Genomic DNA, 18,829 nt, shown 5'->3' with positions numbered 1-18,829 from the left:
AAATGTCAATGTTAAAGTTTACCACGGACACACAGACACACACACAGACAACCGAACACCGGGTTAAAACATAGACTCACTTGTTTACACAAGTGAGTCAATAAGTGAGTCAAAAAGGGTGAGATAGTCACAAAACATCTAGAATCCAGACAATAAGGCCCACTATACTCTTCAGCATTTTGCAGGAAATCACCAAAAATAAATCTAAAAAAGAAGCTGTATGACCATTTCATAAGAAGTCAGAACACAGCTTTTCACATCCTTCTAGGAGGACATGACATGGGAGCAAAGAAAAACATACAATGCATGCCTTGTTTTAGAGCAGCCACAGAAGGTAAAACAGCACACAGAAAGCAGCATACAGAAAGCAGAAGGCCTGTACACTTCTGTACCATCTGTGCATCAAGGACAAAATTAGACAAATCTGCAGAGAAATACTTCTCAACACATTTGGACTGAAAGAGTGGAAAGTCAAGTCATGGGCAAAAAGGGCAACACAGGAGTCCATTCAAATCCATCCACTTCACCATATACAACAATACATCAAGCAAAGGTCAAACAGGTGTGTGTCTTTGTTGAAGCCTTGCCAAAGTTATCTTCTCACTTATGCTGGTAAGATACCGACAAGACATTCCTCGAGGGCACAGAACCCAAAGGTAGGCTCTACAGATTATTTTGAAGTTACTGCGATTCACAAAATGCAAAGCCTGTTTGCAGACAGATATTCTTTCAGACTTCACAAAATCTCAATATTGGAATACAGAAACCCTGTGAAGACCTATGCAACATGTGTTTGTCCTATAAATATGGGTACTGAACATGAAGAGTAAGACTGTGGCTCAGGGGGAAAAAAAAAAAAAAAGCAAATGGCAGAAGATGATGAACATGTATTGGTACTTACAGTGGACTTGCGACTGGTCCTTATAGCTCCTATGACTGACCCACAAGAAATGTGGCATGAAGGCCAAGGTGACAACAACTTTGTTTCATGCTTTGTTAACAACTTCAAAGTGCAAACCCGTACTTTCATATCCAGCAAAACTTTTCTATTCTGCAAAACATTCTTGTTTGGGGGTCAACTTAAATATAATTTGGAGCAACTTATATTGCTTACACTTTGTTGAACTGCAGTAATTCAATTGTTATTCTAAAAAAAAAAAGAAAAAAGTTTTTTAAGTGGAGTGTTGCACAAGCATCTGGAGTTTTGTTATGCTTTTTTCAAAACCAGAAAATTGTGATGAAAACAGGGAACTTTAATAAATCTATTCCTTTTATGATTGTAAAGCAATGATATATGCAGGCTACTTTAGCTGAAAACATTCCTTTTCTAGCATACGACTGTCTGACACCCATTCATTTCTGATGGTGAACAAAAATATGATTTGGATTAAGATATGTGTGTACTTTAGAAGTCTACTGCAACACTTGTATGCCACATATCTGCTTACAAGAAAAGAAATCAAACCCAGAAGCTTGACCTACATATAAACCCAAATACACAGGTGAGACTTTAATACCCTATCAAATTCTCAATACATATAAAAATCAAAAACAAATATAAGCAAATGAAGCAAACAGCCAGGCAACAAGTTAGAAACTGACTTTGAAAGGTGCCAACACACAGAATATGAGGCACTGACCCAGTGTAGCAATGGCCCAGCGTACCATCCAGCACCTCAGCCTTGGGGTCCCCGATGGTCCAGTTGATGCTGAATGCCTTGGTCTTCTGGGTCTCCCTGAGCGGCTGACAAGCCGTGACCCTGCCCAGCCAGGGGTGGTTCAGGCGGTACCCAGAGGGCAGCTCAGGGGTCAATGGGGGATCCTCCTTGGCCAGTCGGCAACACACCGCCCGAGACAGGTGGCCATGGTCATAGAGAAAACCTGAGGGGCCATAACAGGACTCTTGGTTTGTCTCACTCCATCACCAGTTTCTTGGAGGATTGTTTTAGCAAGGTGTCAACATTAGACTGGGGGATAAATTTTCTTTTTGTACTTGCTTTTTTTTTTTTTTTTTACATTCCATTTTTTGCTATGTTTTAAAAAGTCATTTGTAATACACGAGAGAAAAAAAAAGCAGGCATCCACAAGCAAAACCCATCAATGGTTAAGTCACACATCCTACATAATACAAGTGTCCAATATGAATTCCAGTGAAAAATTTTAAAAGAATAAAAGAAAGAAAAGATTTTCAAGAGTAAATACAAGTGTCCATTGGTATTGGTTCTCTGATTCCAGACACACTCGGAATCAAAAGTTAAAAATGCAAGCAAGTTCAACTTTTGATTCTAAGTTGTGAAATTTCTTCCATAAATACAAGTGAATGAGGGACTGGGAGTGTGGAGGATGTTACTTTTCAGTCATACTTGCCACCTATTGTAGGTTCTATGGATGTCCTGTCACAGAATGAATGAGGACACACTGCTGAGGAAAAGCTATTCCTTTTATAAAGAGATGAAAAATCAACAAGGAATAACAAGCCCAGACCTGCCAACCCCTGACAAAACTTGAGAATAGCATTTTCATGATATGAGCAAAGCTAACAGTGTCTGACAGTTGCAGCACCAACACTCAAAATCATAGTCCCACTGACATTATAAAAGAACTAAGTGTTGCCGCTTTTCCCAATTATCATGTTTAGAGGTTTTAACATGTTATAAAACACCATTCATTCCGCTAAGTGACACTCTGAAGTCGAGTAGACACAAAGTGCACAGAGCACAGTTTGAACTCTCAGACTAAATTTGAATATACTGGTATTCTTTGCTGTAAGCATCATGTTTGCATCTTTCTGGCACTCATTTTTTTTGCTGTGGTATCAGTTCATTGCTGGCTCTTCTTGTACCAGAGGGAAGTGAACACCACAGGGGAAAGAGAGCTGTAGGGAAGAGTCTAATTCTCAAGGATGGAAGTGGGGGAAAATATAAACTGACCTCCTACTGGCTCAGGCCAATTACAAGCCACAGAATGAAAAACCTTGTTGGGAGAAAGTACAGCACCACCTATATCACAGGCCAATTTTCCAGCCTCCTCTTTTCCCTTTAACGCCAGTTCAATGAACTCACAGTAATGAGTGATTTACCAAAGAAAAATGCTCCTTGATTTTTGTTGCTTTTGTGAAGCATCTTTATTGTAAACACAGTAGTGTAGCATTCTGAATCTTAGCCGGGCATACTATGCTCAAAATGTAGTAGTTGGCAGGTCTGCAAGCCAATCCATCCAGAAGCCAACCCATCATTGTACCAAGGGTGAGGGAATCCAGGTAGACGGGCTCCACGAAGTGAGAGAGTAGTGCCCCCTGCAGTCCCAGGACATTCCAGCGACAGATTTTATCAGTGCAGGACATAGTGCGTAGTCGCTCCCCACGCACCACACCATCCCATGTCTGCATGGTGACTTCTCTGTTGTCCACAGGGATCGTCCCTTCTCCTGACACACCACTTGTATTTTTACTACACACGTGCACTGCTGGGCTTTCCCACCAATAATACACAGCAATTACACAAGCAGATTTTTATATAAACATACACCCACACATACACACACACACTACATACACACATCCACATAAATCTTCTCTCCTGCAGCAAATTTTCACAGGCAAACATGAATGCAGACACAAGTAAAACATTTTTTCAGTGATTTTTTTTTCGTGGTTTTTTTTCTGTTGCTCAGGTTTTCTTTCTCAAGAAGACAACATAATTCTTTTTTTTTTTTTTCTTTTTTTTTTTTTTTACAATACTCACATCAAAATACAATACCATACACTGGAAAAACAAAATACACAAAGAAAATATTTTAATGATGCATTCCAAGCAAAATGAAATCTTTGTATCATATGACCAAGTTTTTTTTTTCAAAAATCTCCCATCTGCCGCCTCCATACCTATACCAATCATTTGCTCACTCTCACTGCTGCTAATTGCATTATATCATGCATACTCCCTCAGTTTTCTACCTTACCCCTCGCCTCCATATGAACTATTCCTGACACACTTAAAAGAACCATGTCCTACATGTTGACCACTAATGACATTTCCCTCCTTTACTTTCACAGCACAATAACAAATGAGGACATGTGGCTAAACACACACAAACTTTAAAAAAAACCCACAAAACCCCCCCCAGATGTTGGTATCTGCTGATGTTTCTCCCCTACAATGCTGCATACATAAATATGAATGCAGACTCATGGTTACACATCCACACACATACATCCAAATACATACATGTACACATCCAAACACACATATCCACACATCCACAATTTCACATGCCCACACAACACATCAGCATGTACGCATCCATGATATGCACAAACACATAGCCACGGACATACACACACACACACACACACACACAAGAACATGATCATTATGGAACAAACATTAACAAGAACACAAAGAATGTGGACTGTCAAAACATGTACAAGAGACATCCGATCATTGCACTGTGCACTGTTTTGCATTGTATAACAATATTGTGTAATATTCTCTTCTTCATGCACATATCATTAGAGATTATTTCATTGCAGTCCACAGGCTTAATCAGAGAGGTAAAAGTATGGAGCCTGAGAAACAGACATTATTTGTTTGTACACTACATAAAGTGACGACAGAACTAAATTGAGATAAACATAAATGTAAATGAATATATTCACTCCAGTGGGAAAAGAAAAAACTAACCTCCTTCCATCTTGGTCCGGAGGAGTCCCTGCACGTTGCTGGTGAATGTTGGATGATGTTCTCGTTTCTCTGTGTCAGCCAGTTCTGCTGAGTTAGAGGCCATGTCCCTGTGCACACATCAACATCATCATCACTTTGCCTATCAAACTTGTTTTTGTCCTTGCCATTAGTGTCAATGTAAGTACATGTAATACACTGCAATGCAGAGATAAAAATACCCAGCAACATTCAGTGTCATCACTTTCATGACTGGCTCTGTCTCTGTCTTCAACCTGCTGTCATTTCAATACACTTGTCTAATTGCTAGACAATTCAGGTCTAACTTTTATTATCAGCCCTACACTTCAGGTCTAATTCTTATGATCAACCCTAATCTTATGATCAGCCCTAATCTTCAGGTCTAACTGTTATGATCAGCCCTAATCTTATGACCAGCAATAATCTTCAGGTCTATTTTTTATGATCAGCCCTATCCTTCAGGTCGAACTTTTATGATAGTCCTATCCTTCAGGTCTATTTTTTATGATCAGCCCTAATCTTCAGGTCTATTTTTTATGATCAGCCCTAATCTTCAGGTCTATTATTTATGATCAGCCCTAATCTTCAGGTCTAACTTTTATGATAGCCCTGATCTTCAGGTCTAATGTTTATGAACAGTCCTACACTTCAATGATCAGCCCTACTCTTCATGTCTAATTTTCATGATCAGCTCCACACTTCCAGTCTAACTTTTATGATCAGCCCTAATCTTCAGGTCAAACTTTTATGATCTGCCCTACACTTCAGGTCTAACTTCTATGATCTGCCCTACACCTCAGGTCTAACTTTTATGATCTGCCCTACACTTCAGGTCTAACTTTTATGATCAGCCCTAATCTTCAGGTCTAATTTTCATGATCTAAATCCAGTTGACATGGAAATTTTATTCTTATCCCAATCACTTTGAAACAAAGAAAACCTGCCTGTGAAAAAAAAAAGAGAAGAAAAAAAAGGAGAAGAAAGCCAGGTATGCAGAGATCTAGGGTGGGGGTGGAGGGAGGGGGCTGTGAAAGCTCCTGGTGCCACCTCACTGGAGGGTCTGGGGAGCAGAGCCACCTCTGAAGCTGACCAAATAAAGTTTACAAACCCCAACAGTATGAGAATCACCAATGTTTCATTGTTATGCATGGGATAATATAACCTTTTTTTTCTTCTTAAATCGTACAGACACACATAGGAAAGAACAGTGTTTCCTACAAGACTAAAATCTGATACAAAACCAAAAAAACAACAAAAAACAAACCATTTCTGTTCATAATGGAGATGAATCTTTTGTAGTTCGTCTATAGATCCCAGATCTAAATAACATCTACAAGCTGCAGCCACCAAATGTATCACTGCATTATCATCTAATGTAATTTCATCACACACGCACACACACAAAAGTAATAGTCAAATGATGCAGTTTTCATTCCTTAAAGTGTCCCAATGGCCCTTGTGGCTAGATAGGGACAGAGATCCCGTGTGCACAGGTGTGTTTGTATGTTTGTGTGCATGTGCTAGATTTCATCAAAATGACTCGGAACTGACTCACAGTCAGATCTAAGTAATGCATAATGTTTGGAACATGAGATCTGCCATCAACACAAAACAGATTTTATATCAACGGGCCTTTCATTATCAGTCGTGCGGACAGACGAAAAGAGTGTGGCTTTTTTTCTTTCCATGATTTTGTCGTCAAATACTCAAATACGTCAAATACATCAAATACATCGGCAATAGCATTGCAACACCATGGTATCCAGGTGACATCATACTTAAGTTTCACTCCCTTCCCCCTCCCCATTTTTTCTCCGGATTTGCACATATCTCAGGAATGGCCTATGACTGGGGGTTTTCTGCAGCAGTCACGCCTGACTAACAGTAAAGGGTTTGTTTTTTTTCAATAAGATCTTAAAGCCCATTCACGAGTAGCTCTCACATCACTTGATCCAGCGCTTGAGTAAATGCATTCAAGTTTGCTGAAAGAAAAGTCAAATTTGCTTTATGGACATTAACTCACTCCATGCCAAGAGTTTTTCCCCTTGCGAAACCCAGAAAACCCAGGGTTTGTATAGGATGGGGAAAAAATTCTCAAAAAACAAATAAACACCCAGACAATTGAAATTTAGTATGTGTATTCAGTGAATGTTGTTACATATTTGTGCAAAAAATTAAATTACTTACTCACCATCTTGTTGTTGATCACATCCTAACACTATTTGAGGAACTGAAGACCTAGTACATGCAATGAAGTATGAACAGATGGTGGAGAAAGTTGAAATTCACGCACACACACAAAAATATTGTCTCTACATAAAAAAAGGAGTTCACTGTACACAAAATCCTGATGTATTATCACTGACAATAGTCTTGTCTGGAGTGCCTCATGGCAGGTGATGTTGAGTCCTGGGCAGCTTCACACACAGTGGAACTCCACATTTTGGACACCAGTTGGCAGTTTGGTGTCTTGGTGTGTTGTGGCACTTGAATAGGTCTTCACAGACCTTGCACTTGCAGTAGCTGGTCACTCATATCCACTCCAGCCATGTTGGTGATGTAGTCTTGTACTGCTGGCTTCTGTCTTTCAGGATGGTGTCGTGTTGTCACACTGACCATGGTAGTTGGCAGCATGACTGTTGTCAGCATGTGAACTGGCTTTTTGTCCTGCCACTTCAGCACAGCAACATGACCTGCAACCATACACACACACAAATGATCATGCAGGTCTGACTCTTTCTTCTTATTGTTGTTTAAATTATTTGCTTATTCCCTTGTTTATTCTAAATATTTATGTGAATGGAAGAATAATGTGGTAAGTTTTTTTTACATGTAGTCAAAGAAAACCACCTTAGATTTTTTTTTTTTTACAATATTACAAACAATAATGACAGTATCATCAGTATTAGTACTATTACTGTCATTTCTATAGCACCTTGTTCTACAAATAAACTCCATGTTATTGTAAAACAGAAAGTAAGTAAACATATGCATGCAATCACACACACACACACACACACACACACAGTTGTACACCTGAGCATGTGACATTGTTTTCTTTCAAACACACACACGTGCGCGCGTGCACACACATATATATATTACATACACACTCACCATTTTCAGTCCAGTCACTGGTAAAAACACCAGCAAAGTCCCCCGTTTCCTCAGTGATTTCGTTGTCAGTGTCAGTCAGCTGGCACGTGTTCAGGACTCGCTTTCCTCTCCACTGTAAACACCCTCTTCAGCGGCCGAATCTATTTCTAGTTCATCGGGATATGGTTCAAAATCACTGTCCGATGAATCAACATTATCTCCTTCAACATCAGAGCCTTCAGTTTGGATCATTTCCAAAGTAGCTTCAACGCTGTGTTGCGTTTGACTTCTCCTACTGTGTCGAACACTTTGATGCGACGCCATCTTGTCAAACAACTTGCAGAGCTGACCGAGGGTATGCTTCGTTGTCGTCTGCTAACGAGCGTGTCACTTCACACACGCAGTGTGTGTGAATGAAAAGCTGGCCGGAGATAACTTAAGAATCAGTTCTGCTTTTGATTTTCGTATCCGGCACGTCACTCCAACAGCGCGACTTTTTAAAATCCAAATCTGCATATGCGGACATCGGCATCCAATGCTTTGTCCGACGACATCCGCATATGCAGACAATGGCAGCGAGTGAGTTAAAGTGTGGGTTACTGTACACCCACGATGTACAACAACGTCTTGTTTCTTCAAAGAAAGCATGGGTTACTGTACACTCATGACCAATGGCAAAGGGTTAGTTTCAATACAAAAACCATGGGTTGTTGTACAGCCGCGATGTACGGCAAGGAGTCATTCCTTTATAGAAAGCATGGGTTTCTGTACACCCACGAAATATGGTGTGCAAAATTCTAGACTACGTACGGGAAAGGTTAAGCATGTAATGTGTGTATATCTGAGGGTGGGTGTTTCTGTGTGTGCGCGCATGTATGTGTAGGGCATTTTTTTGTGTGTGTGTGTGTGTTTGTGTTTGATCTTATCTGGAAATGGTAGTAATGTCTCAGTGTATAAATACTAATAATAATCCAGGCGGGGTGACTATCCCCAACCCGGTGGGTCCCCAGATGGCGGATAGGGGAACGGCTCCCAGATATGAGTGTTAGCTGCGATATAAGTCAGGCTTGCCTGGTTGCATAAGCAGTCCCGGACCAAATGGCCAAGTTTCTACCAGGACGGGGCGGGGTAACAGGTGGCACTGTTACACCATATCAAATTCCACATGTGCCCTATGACGGGTTCATCATGCGAGTAAGAGGCACATAAAAACCTCTAGCCCGGGGGAAGGAAAACCTCAGAGAAACAAACCAGAGTAGGGGATGCTCTTAAACCTTGGACGGCAAGTCACCTATGAGAGGAAAACTCGGACAAGAAAACCAACGCTGAAGACTGATGTACTGGGCCCCTGGTGCGTAACAGCAGTACAACGCATTTACGTCATAGATGAAAAACCTCAAATCTTTTCGAGATGGTGCTCTACCAGTGGAGTCCTGCGAGGCTAGTAGAGTGCCGGGCCCTATGCCTCAAGAGGGCCCACCCCATGCTACTAGTGGTCACCCCGTCCCGGTGCGAGGAGCCAGGCTTCGGAGGCAGAGGAAAACTGCAAATCGCTGAAAAACATCTGACCCTGGAGAAACCTCTAGACCACTCAACATTCTCCAGTGGAATGCAGAGGGCGTCTACCACAAAAAAGATTCCACTTACTGAAAGATTGTATGCAGAAAACATTGATGTGGCCTGTATCCAGGAGACAAACCTGAAATCCAACCACAGGTTCAGAGGTTACCAAACTTTCAAGATGGACAGAGGAGGAAGATCAAAAGGAGGAGTGCAGATACTTGTCAAAAACAGTATATCAGCCTCAGAATTTACAATGGATACAAATCAGGAAGCTGAAATCCACAGAATCAAGATTACAGTGGACAAGACTGTCATTGCCATCTTCAATGTGTACTGCCCTCAAGACAAAGAGCTCTCTATACAGAGAATGGATATACTATCAAAGAACTGCTTGGTAGTAGGTGATTTTAACAGCCACTCAACCTGTTTGGTTTACAGTGAGAATGACCGAAGAGGAGGCAAAGTGGAGGACTGGCAGACAGAGAGCAATCTTCTTCTGCTGAATGATCCAGAAGACCCACCAACCTCACCATGACCACCCCAGATCTTGCCTTTGCCACTGAAGTCCTTGCCCAAAAAACAGCAGGAAGGCACAAAGACAGTTGGCAGGCAGCCACCACAGACCAGTACTACTGGCCATCAATTTGCAGTATACATCAAGCGATGCCAAGTCCTTTCCCAGATGGAATTACAAGAAGGCCAATTGGGAGATGTTCGCACGCCTCTCTGACGAGTACTGCAAGACCATCAAAATGGATGATTACAACATCAACAGAGCCACCCAAAACTTCAACCAAGCCATCCTGAAAGCAGCCTCAAAGGCAACTGCACGTGGCTCTCGCAAGAACTACTGGCCATATTGGACAGAAGAGCTGCAGCAGCTTGAAGATGAAGTGACAAGGACTAGAGAGGAGATTGAAAACAACCCAACACAAGAAAACAACATTACTCTCAAAGCCTGTACTGCCAAATACAGAAAGGCCTACATCCAAGCTGCAAGAACAAGCTGGATGGAGAAAACAGAAAAGCTGAACCTTGACAGAGATGGCAACAAACTCTGGAAGAGACAAGGTCAGCACATGTCACGCTTCAAAAAAACCAGGAGATGGTCACAGGGAGAGAGGCAGCAAACTGCTTCATAGACAGCTATGAGTAGATCAGCAACATCACTGTGTCAGAGGACAGAAAACAAGTCCATGATGAAATAAAGAATCATCAGGATGACCGAGACCAACCTGAATACATGGGCAGGCCTTTCAAACTGAAGGAGTTTGAAGAAGCCATAAAGTCTTTGCAGGACAAAAATTCTCCAGGTCCTGAAAAAATCACCAACGAAATGCTAAAACACCTTGGCACCAAAGCAAAGACCAAACTCCTTGCTCTCTTCAACAACAGTTGGAAGACAGGGCATGTTCCACAGAGCTTGCGAAAAGCTGACATGGTGCCCATCCACAAAAAGGGCAAAGACAGAGCCAGGGCTGACTGTTATTGCCCTATCAGCCTCACCACCTGCGTGGGAAAGCTCCTAGAGTGTATGATCAACTCGCGCCTAGTTTGGCACCTGGAGAAGAGCGACATCGTCACTCCAGAGCAGGCAGGCTTCTGCCAACATCATTCCACTGAGGACCAAGTGACCTACCTAGCCCAGAAGATCGAGGGTGGCTTCCAGGACAAACAGCATACACTGACGGTGTGGACAGACATGGAAAAGGCATATGACAAAGTCTGGAAGGATGGCCTCCAGAGGAAGCTCCAGAAGAGTGGTATGACTGGCTGTATGTACCAGTGGATCTTGCAGAACCTGAACAATAGGAAGGCCCGAGTCCATGTCAATGGAGCATACAGTTGGAAGAAGACACTGAGAAGGACTTCCTCAAGGAGGTGTCCTCAGCCCTACACAATTCCTCATCTTTATCAACGACATCATCAAAGATATGCCACGCAAAGTCCAGGAAGCCATCTATGCAGACAATCTTGTCCTATGGTGCTCGGAAGAACACCTCACAACTGCCGACTACAGACTACAGCAGAGGCTGAATGTTCTCAAAAGCTGGACAAAACAGTGGCTGGTGACAATTAATACCAAAAAGACCACATACACTATTTTCAGCCTCTCACCCAAAGAACAGAAGGCCAACCTGCGCATCAATGGACAAACTCTGCTTGCTGAGAACAACCCCACGTACCTGGGAGTCACTTTTGACAAACGCCTGACATGGAAGAAGCAAACAGAGAAAGCAGAATCAAGATCAAAAGTACAACTTGCCCTCATGAAGAAACTGGCAGGAACAACATGGGGCGCAGACAACATAACCCTCAGGAGCCTGTACACTGGTAGAGTCAGGCCAGTGCTGGAGTATGGCATGACTTCATGGGGCACTACGGCCAAGTCCAACTTTGAACGGATCAGCAAGGTTCAGAATCAAGCTACCCGTATCATCACAGGGGCCATGAAGTCTACGCCAATTCAGGAGCTTGAAACCATCACAAAGCTCCAGCCCCATGAGGACCACAGAGACGCCAAACTCCTGACCCAGGCTGCCAAGCTCTAGAGGTTGCAAGGCCACCCCATGAAGAACAGACTGTCCCAGCCAACAAAAGGACGGCTGAAGAGAGAGAGCTTCATACACCAGAGCAGGATCCCAGAACGGCAACACCAGGATATCCTTGACCATGCCCCCAAAGTGATATCCCGGTGTCTTGCCGTCCCTGCCTGGAGCAAAGGAGCCCCTCCCCTCATCTAGTGCAGCATCCCTGGTGTTGGCCCTAAAGATTCCCAAAGCAGCCCTGAAAGAAAGTCCCTCACCCTTGAACACCTTCACACCCAGTTCCCCAAAGAGTTCTGGACTCATGTCTACACTGACAGCTCTGCGACAGATGCCATTCAGAATGGAGTCTATGTTCAGTATCCAGGAGGCAGAGAAGAAAAGATCTGCCTCGCTACCGGCCTATACTCCCACCAATTACAAAACTGAAGCAGAAGCCTTGAAAACAGCAGCAGCCCACATCGAGGTCAGCCCCTACACCAGCCACAACATCTTCCTGACTGATGCCCTGTCCATCTTGCAGGCCCTTTGGTCCAACAGAGATCCCGAACTCAACGATCTGTCCTCCTCCTCACCTCCCTCTGCACAAGTCACACAGTCACCCTACAGTGGATTCCCTCCCACTGCAACGTGCTTGGCAACGAGACTGCTGACTCCCTGGCAAAGGAAGGCGCTACGGAAGAGCAGATGGACAGGTCTACCAGCTACTCTGAATCCAGGACCATCAATAAGGCCAAGCAGCAGAACAAGTGGAAGCAGCAGCATCCATGCCACAACAGAGCAGACCTGTACTACCTGCTGACTCATCGAGAGCAGGTAGCCATTTTCAGGCTCAGGAGAGGCCACAACTGCCTGAAACACCACCTATACACAAAACTCCGTTTCGGCGACACAGAGCAGTGCCCTTGCAGAACAGCCAGCCAGACACCAGAACATCTGCTGCAGTCCTGCCCACTCCACCAAGCGCTCCGAGAGAAAACCTGGCCCGACCCAATCCCAGTGGCCCGGAAGTTCTACACAGGACTGGAGGACCTGCGATGCACTGCTGCCTTCGTCGAGGAGACAGGGGAATCCATCTGATAAATGACGAACGAGATAACAAATAATAACAATAATAATAATAATAATAATTTACATTTATTTAGCGCCCTTTCTCTCTAAAGGCTCAGGGTGCTTTACATGAAAGAAAAATATTACAAATTACATAAATCATTCGTGACAACTCTTTCTCAAAACCCCTCCCCCCATCCACCCAAAGTGAGCTGACATGGGTGGTGTTGCAGAACAATGAAGCAGAGAGTGCTTACAGACAGGTTTTTGAAGTGATGAGTTCTTAGTGATGAGTGAAAAGCAGACATAGAATCAGATGCACTGATATGATGAGGAAGGTTGTTCCAGATGTGAGGAGCAGCAAAGAAGATCGAACGTTCACCACAGGTTCTTGTATTGACACGTGGAAATTTCAAAAGGTAACAGTCAGAGGAAGAGTGGTAATTTCTTGAGGGAGTGTAAACACTGATAAGGTGAGAAAGATATGTAGGTCCTGCAGAGTGGAAAGCAGAATAGCAGAGACATGCAACTTTGTATTTAATTCTCGCTTCAGTGAGGAGCCAGTGTAGAATGCTGAGGTGGGGAGAAATATGATCAGTACATGGGACTCGAGTCAGACAGGCAGCATTATAAATGTACATTATTATCATTATTATCATTTATACACCAAGACAATACTACAATTTCCAGATATGAACACACACACAAACACACACACCAAAAAATGCCCTACACAAACACGAACGCACATACAAACACCCACTCTCAGATACACACACACTGCATGCTTAACTCTTTGGAGATGTGCCGGCGCTTTGGCGCCAGCGCTCTGCATGCTCAGAATGATGTGCCGTAGTGTAGTATTCGGTGGATCGCAGAATTTTTTTCATACACTCAGGAGTGTTCAATTAAAGGGAAACTAATCAGGCTGTCTTGAGGGATCAGTCTAGGAAAAACTGAGTTATTTCCCCTTGACTGTTAACTGCGTGAAAGGCTTTTTTTTCTAAACTTTTCTGGACTGGGTGAGAGGTCGATCTTTACATAACCAACTAGTGTTGTCATATTCTTTTAACAGTTTGTTGTGCAACATTTGACTTGAAACTGTTTCATGAGAATCAGGGAACCTTACTGTCTGAGAAAATCATCTTATGCTGCCTTGTGGATTAGCTGATGGATATGACATGCCTGGTGGGTACAGTATACCTCAATTTTTTTCTTTCTTTTCAGTATTTAATGACATAATTTAAAACATTAAAAAAATATTTAGCAGCATTTAATGAGAAAACTGTTTTAAAATGTTAAAAGAAGAGATGGTAAACTTTCTATTGATATATAATGTGTATGTCTTTGTCTCTGTGTGAAAGTGTGTTGAATTTTTCAAATATGTCCATATTTGCCCGTCACAGTAAAACTACATGCACTATTTAACTACGTCTCCATAGAGTTAATCTTTCCCGTATGTCATCTAGAATTCTGCGCACCGTACGTTGGTGTACAGAAACCCATGCTTTCTATGAAGGAATGACTCCTCGCCATACATCATGGATGTACAACCACCCATGGTTTTTGCAAGTGAACTATGGGAACTAACCCTCCGCCGTATGTCATGAGTGTATAGTAACCCATGCTTTCTTTGAAGAAACAAGACACTGCTGTACATCGTGGGTGTACAGAAACCCACACCTTAATGTCCGTAAATCAATCAAAGAACTATATTGCATTACAAATAAGCCCTGTGGCAGAACAAAATCTTCTTTGCTTCCTTCTATCTATCCATCTTCAGAACTGCCCAGTGTCTTCTCAGATTTTTTCTGCTAAAAATTGTTAGCCTCAGGAAAGAACTGGATTAACACTCAGTTGTGTCACATCCCTTGAGAAAAGAATTTCATGGTGTTCCTTTTGTTGCTTTCACACCTGTATCAGAGACAGCTGTATTTAGTCTGCTCCAAAAATATTTGACCTGGACCCCCTTCCCACACCCCTGCTGTATCAGTGTTTGGATGTTGTTTTGTTGCAATGAACCTCATACAAAAAAATTGAAAGTGGAATGGGAAGCCCAGAGTGGCATGAGGCAATGTGCAACTTTCAGATAAAAAAACTACATGGTCATACTGCCAGGGACATGCAAGTGTTAAGGGAAATGAGTGAGCTGACAGACTTGCTGGTAACGCAACAACGACGACCGGCCTACATCTAGGAAAATATGAAGTCAAAGAACACCAAAAAGAACAGGTACAAGGCCATCACACTGTCGATCGCTTCAAAAAAGAAAGGCAGAGAGAGGGAGCTGCCGAAAGTCTAGCATTAAAGGTAAAGCATGATGCTTTGCAAATCAAACGAATATTAGCATCATTTCCAAACCAACATAGCACAAATTTCTTCAAAACAGAAAAGTCTCTCTGGACTTTTCCAGATACAACAGACTGAGCAACACGCTAGACGCCACATTTCTGGCATCAGAGATCTTTTCCCACCCTTCTTGCAGCCAATCAGTGGCAGCCTATGTATGTATGTGTGTGTTGTGTGTGTGTTTGTGTTTATGTGTGCGTGTGCACGTGAGAGCACATCCATATGTGTATTTGCTTATGTGTGTAGGTGTGGGTGCGGAAGAGGGTGTGGGGGTTGTGAGTCGTGGGGGCTACAATTTGTGCTTGTTTGTGTGTGTGTGTGTGTGTGTGTGTGTGTGTGAGTGTGAGTGTGTGTGAGTGAGTGTGTGTGTGTGTGTGTGTGTGTGTGTGTGTGTGTGTGTGTGTGTGTGTGTGTGTGTGTGAGTGAGTGAGTGTGAGTGTGTGTGTGTGTGTGTGTAGAGGATGAGGTGTGTGTATATCCATGTTTGTATTGTGGGAGAAACCGAATATTGGAACGTGTGGGTGTGCATATATATATATTTATGTGTATGCGATACATAGCCTACCTATAAATACATGTGTGGGGAAGGGGGGGGGGGGTGCAGGGTAATGTGGGAGATGGTGTGTGTGGCAGTGTGTGTGTTGGGGCTCGTGTACATTTATGTGTATTTGGGCCTGTGCACTTTTGCTTGTGCTTTTGTATTAGTGAAACTGCATGTTTATTGCATATTTGTAATGCATGTGTGTGTGTGTGTGTGTATGTGTGTGTGTGTGTGTGTGTGTGTGTGTGTGTGTGTGTGTGTGTGTGTGTGTGTGTGTGTGTGTGTGTGTGTGTGTGTGTGTTTTACATTTATTTGCTTATTTGTTTATTTATTATCATTATTGTCTTTTACTTTCATGTTCATTTTAAAAGATTTTTTATCACCAATTTAAAAAAAAATTATCTATCGATTCATTTAATTTTATTTCATCTCTATTTATCATTATTATTATTATTATCATCATCATTTAAAAAAATATTATTACACTTCTTCTTTCTTCTTTTTTTCTCAGGGCCTGACTGAGCACGTTGGGTTAGGTTACGCTGCTGGTCAGACATCTGCTTTGCAGATGTGGTGTAGCATATATGGATTTGTCCGAACGCAGTGATGCCTTCTTGAGCTACTAATACTGATACTTGCCTGCACTTAACAAAAATTATAAATGATTCTTTAATTTCTGGTGTCTTCCATGCACTTGTTAAGCCCCTGCTAAAGAACACCACTCTGGATCACAATAACCTCAAAAGCTTTCGTCCTGTATACACTGCTTTTGTGTCCAAAATTATTGAAAAAATTGTTCTCTCCCAACTTTCAGACCATTTAGCATTAACCTTTTCTCTTCTTTTCAGTCAGCATACAGATCTGCCCATAGCACTGAAACTGCTTTGTTGAAAGTAGTTAATGACCTGTTACTGTCTGTTGATGAAGGTAAACTGTCGGTGTTAACTTTGCTCAATCTGTCAGCCGCATTTGACACAACAGACCACAGTATACTCCTTTCCAGACTTGAAAGGAAATTTTCTATCTAAAATTACGTTTAAATAACATACTTACCGTGACCCAACTAGTGCTGACTCCGGCAGGGGTCTGACATTCCTGTCCTGTGCAAACTACTATCCGCCTATGCGGAGAAAACGAAAGCAAATACGACCGATAACCTCCCGGAAGTAGGTAACCTCCCCTTTGTCCCACTGGCTAGCGCCCTCTTTTGACGGCAATATGCCATCACCAGCGCAGCGAGCAGGGAGAACAGGAAGCGGGGAGGACGGGAGGGTCTTAAATTTGGGTCACGGTAAGTATGTTATTTAAACGTAATTTTAGATAGAAAATTTCCTTTTAATTACACATACTTAACCGTGACCCAGCTAGTGCAGAATAGCGCAACAAGGTGGAGGGCTCGCCTGTTCTACTGTCTGTGTGCTGCGATGGCCTGTTGTGCAACTACCACAGAAGCGATGCCTCTTGAGCCATCATCCCGCAAGCGTGCGACATCTCCCAGGTAGAAGTCGATGAAGGTGGCAGGATTTTTCCAGTATGCAGCATCCATGATGTCTTGCAGCCATGTTGAGTGCGCTAAGGCAAGAGAAGAGGACCATGCTCTGACTTCATGTGCTCTGGCTGAGGAGGCATCAACTCTCAATCCTTCTGTTCTATCGCCAGTTTGCTGCAATGGCCTGTTGTGTGACCACTGCAGAGGCAACGCCTCTTGAGCCATCATCCCTAAAGCGATAGACGTCCCTCAAGTAGAATTCGATGAAGGTAGAGTGTACTGTGTCACCTAAGGATATTGGTGCGGGCAAAGAAAACTAAGGTCCGCAGCTGTATTGTGGCAGAGGTCTGTGGACCACAGCTGTGCTTTTCTGATTCACTCAACAGTTCTCAATTGGTTTTCTTCATATCTGTCCAACCGCTTCGCGATTGTCTCTGTTAACAACTTAAGTCTGATCCAACCCTGATCTCCAATGGTGTGCCACAAGGCTCTGTCCTGGGCCCCATTCTGTTCGTTCTGCACACGGCTCCTCTTTCTGATGTCATTTCTGGCCATTCTGTTCTTCACCACTCTTTTGCTGATGTTACTCAGTACAAAAGTCTGCAGAACCAAACCAAGTACACAGTCTGATTCTGTCAATGCATGATTGTATTCTCAATGTTAAATCCTGGATGACATTCAACAAACTAAAGTTAGATGATGACAAAACTGAAGCTATGATCATTTCCTTTGCAAGAATGTCCACATCTACTTTATCTGCCTCTATTGTGGTTGGTGATGTCACAGTTCAGTTTTCTAAATCAGCAAGGAACCTTGGAGTCATTCTTGACTCAAACCTCAATGTTGTTTTTTTTTCATGTGGAAATGTATGCTACTGTGCACTATTGTATATAAGTTTCCTGCGAGATGCTTAGAGCCCATAATATGAGGAGTTTGTGCCACATAAGTATGATCTATTATCATTATCATTACATATCTGACTGACTCAAAGAGATGCAGGAAATAACAGCATGATAGCACACCTTGGAGAGAAGAGAGCGCCATCACCACAAGGTGCGGTGGAGATGTAGAGGTGAAAGGTGATGCCGGCTTTCACCTTCAACTGGCCACTGCTGCAAGGTTCAAAGAGGTCGTGGGGCTGGCCGTGCTCGTACTTTTCCAGCTGCTGGTACAGGAACCTGAGCAGGGACATCCAGCACTGCTGAGTGATTGGGGTGGGGGTGGGGGTGGGGGGGTGCGTGGTGGTCACGAGAATGTGGAGTGGTGTGGTATGGTGTGTGTATATGTGTGCAGTGTGGAATGATATAATCACCATAAAGTATGGTGTGGAATGAGTGTGTAATGTAGTGTGGCATGGTATGATATGTTCACTATAATGTGGTGTGGTATGGTGCATGTGTGGTGTGGTGTAGTGTGGTGTGGTGTGGTGCTGTATTGTGTGTGTGTGTGTGTGTGTGTGTGTGTGTGTGTGTGTGTGTGTGTGTGTGTGTGACAA

At 42.9% G+C, this 18,829-nt stretch overlaps 1 protein-coding gene across 1 annotated transcript in view; it reads right to left on the bottom strand.

Annotated features, from left to right (window-relative positions):
- LOC143286820 (uncharacterized) overlaps nt 1-18,829 on the bottom strand; it is a 96,978-nt gene that overhangs the window by 25,031 nt on the left and 53,118 nt on the right. Inside the window, 4 exon segments of the mRNA XM_076594627.1 lie at nt 1,641-1,881; nt 3,241-3,426; nt 4,683-4,789; nt 18,357-18,512. Coding sequence (XP_076450742.1) covers nt 1,641-1,881; nt 3,241-3,426; nt 4,683-4,789; nt 18,357-18,512 — 690 coding nt within the window.

This window comes from Babylonia areolata, chromosome 10 (assembly GCF_041734735.1).
Source record: "Babylonia areolata isolate BAREFJ2019XMU chromosome 10, ASM4173473v1, whole genome shotgun sequence".
Classification (NCBI taxonomy): Eukaryota; Metazoa; Mollusca; class Gastropoda; order Neogastropoda; family Buccinidae; genus Babylonia; species Babylonia areolata.
The sequence above is the reverse complement of the archived record's forward strand: the minus strand, read 5'-3'. Positions and strand labels throughout refer to the sequence as shown.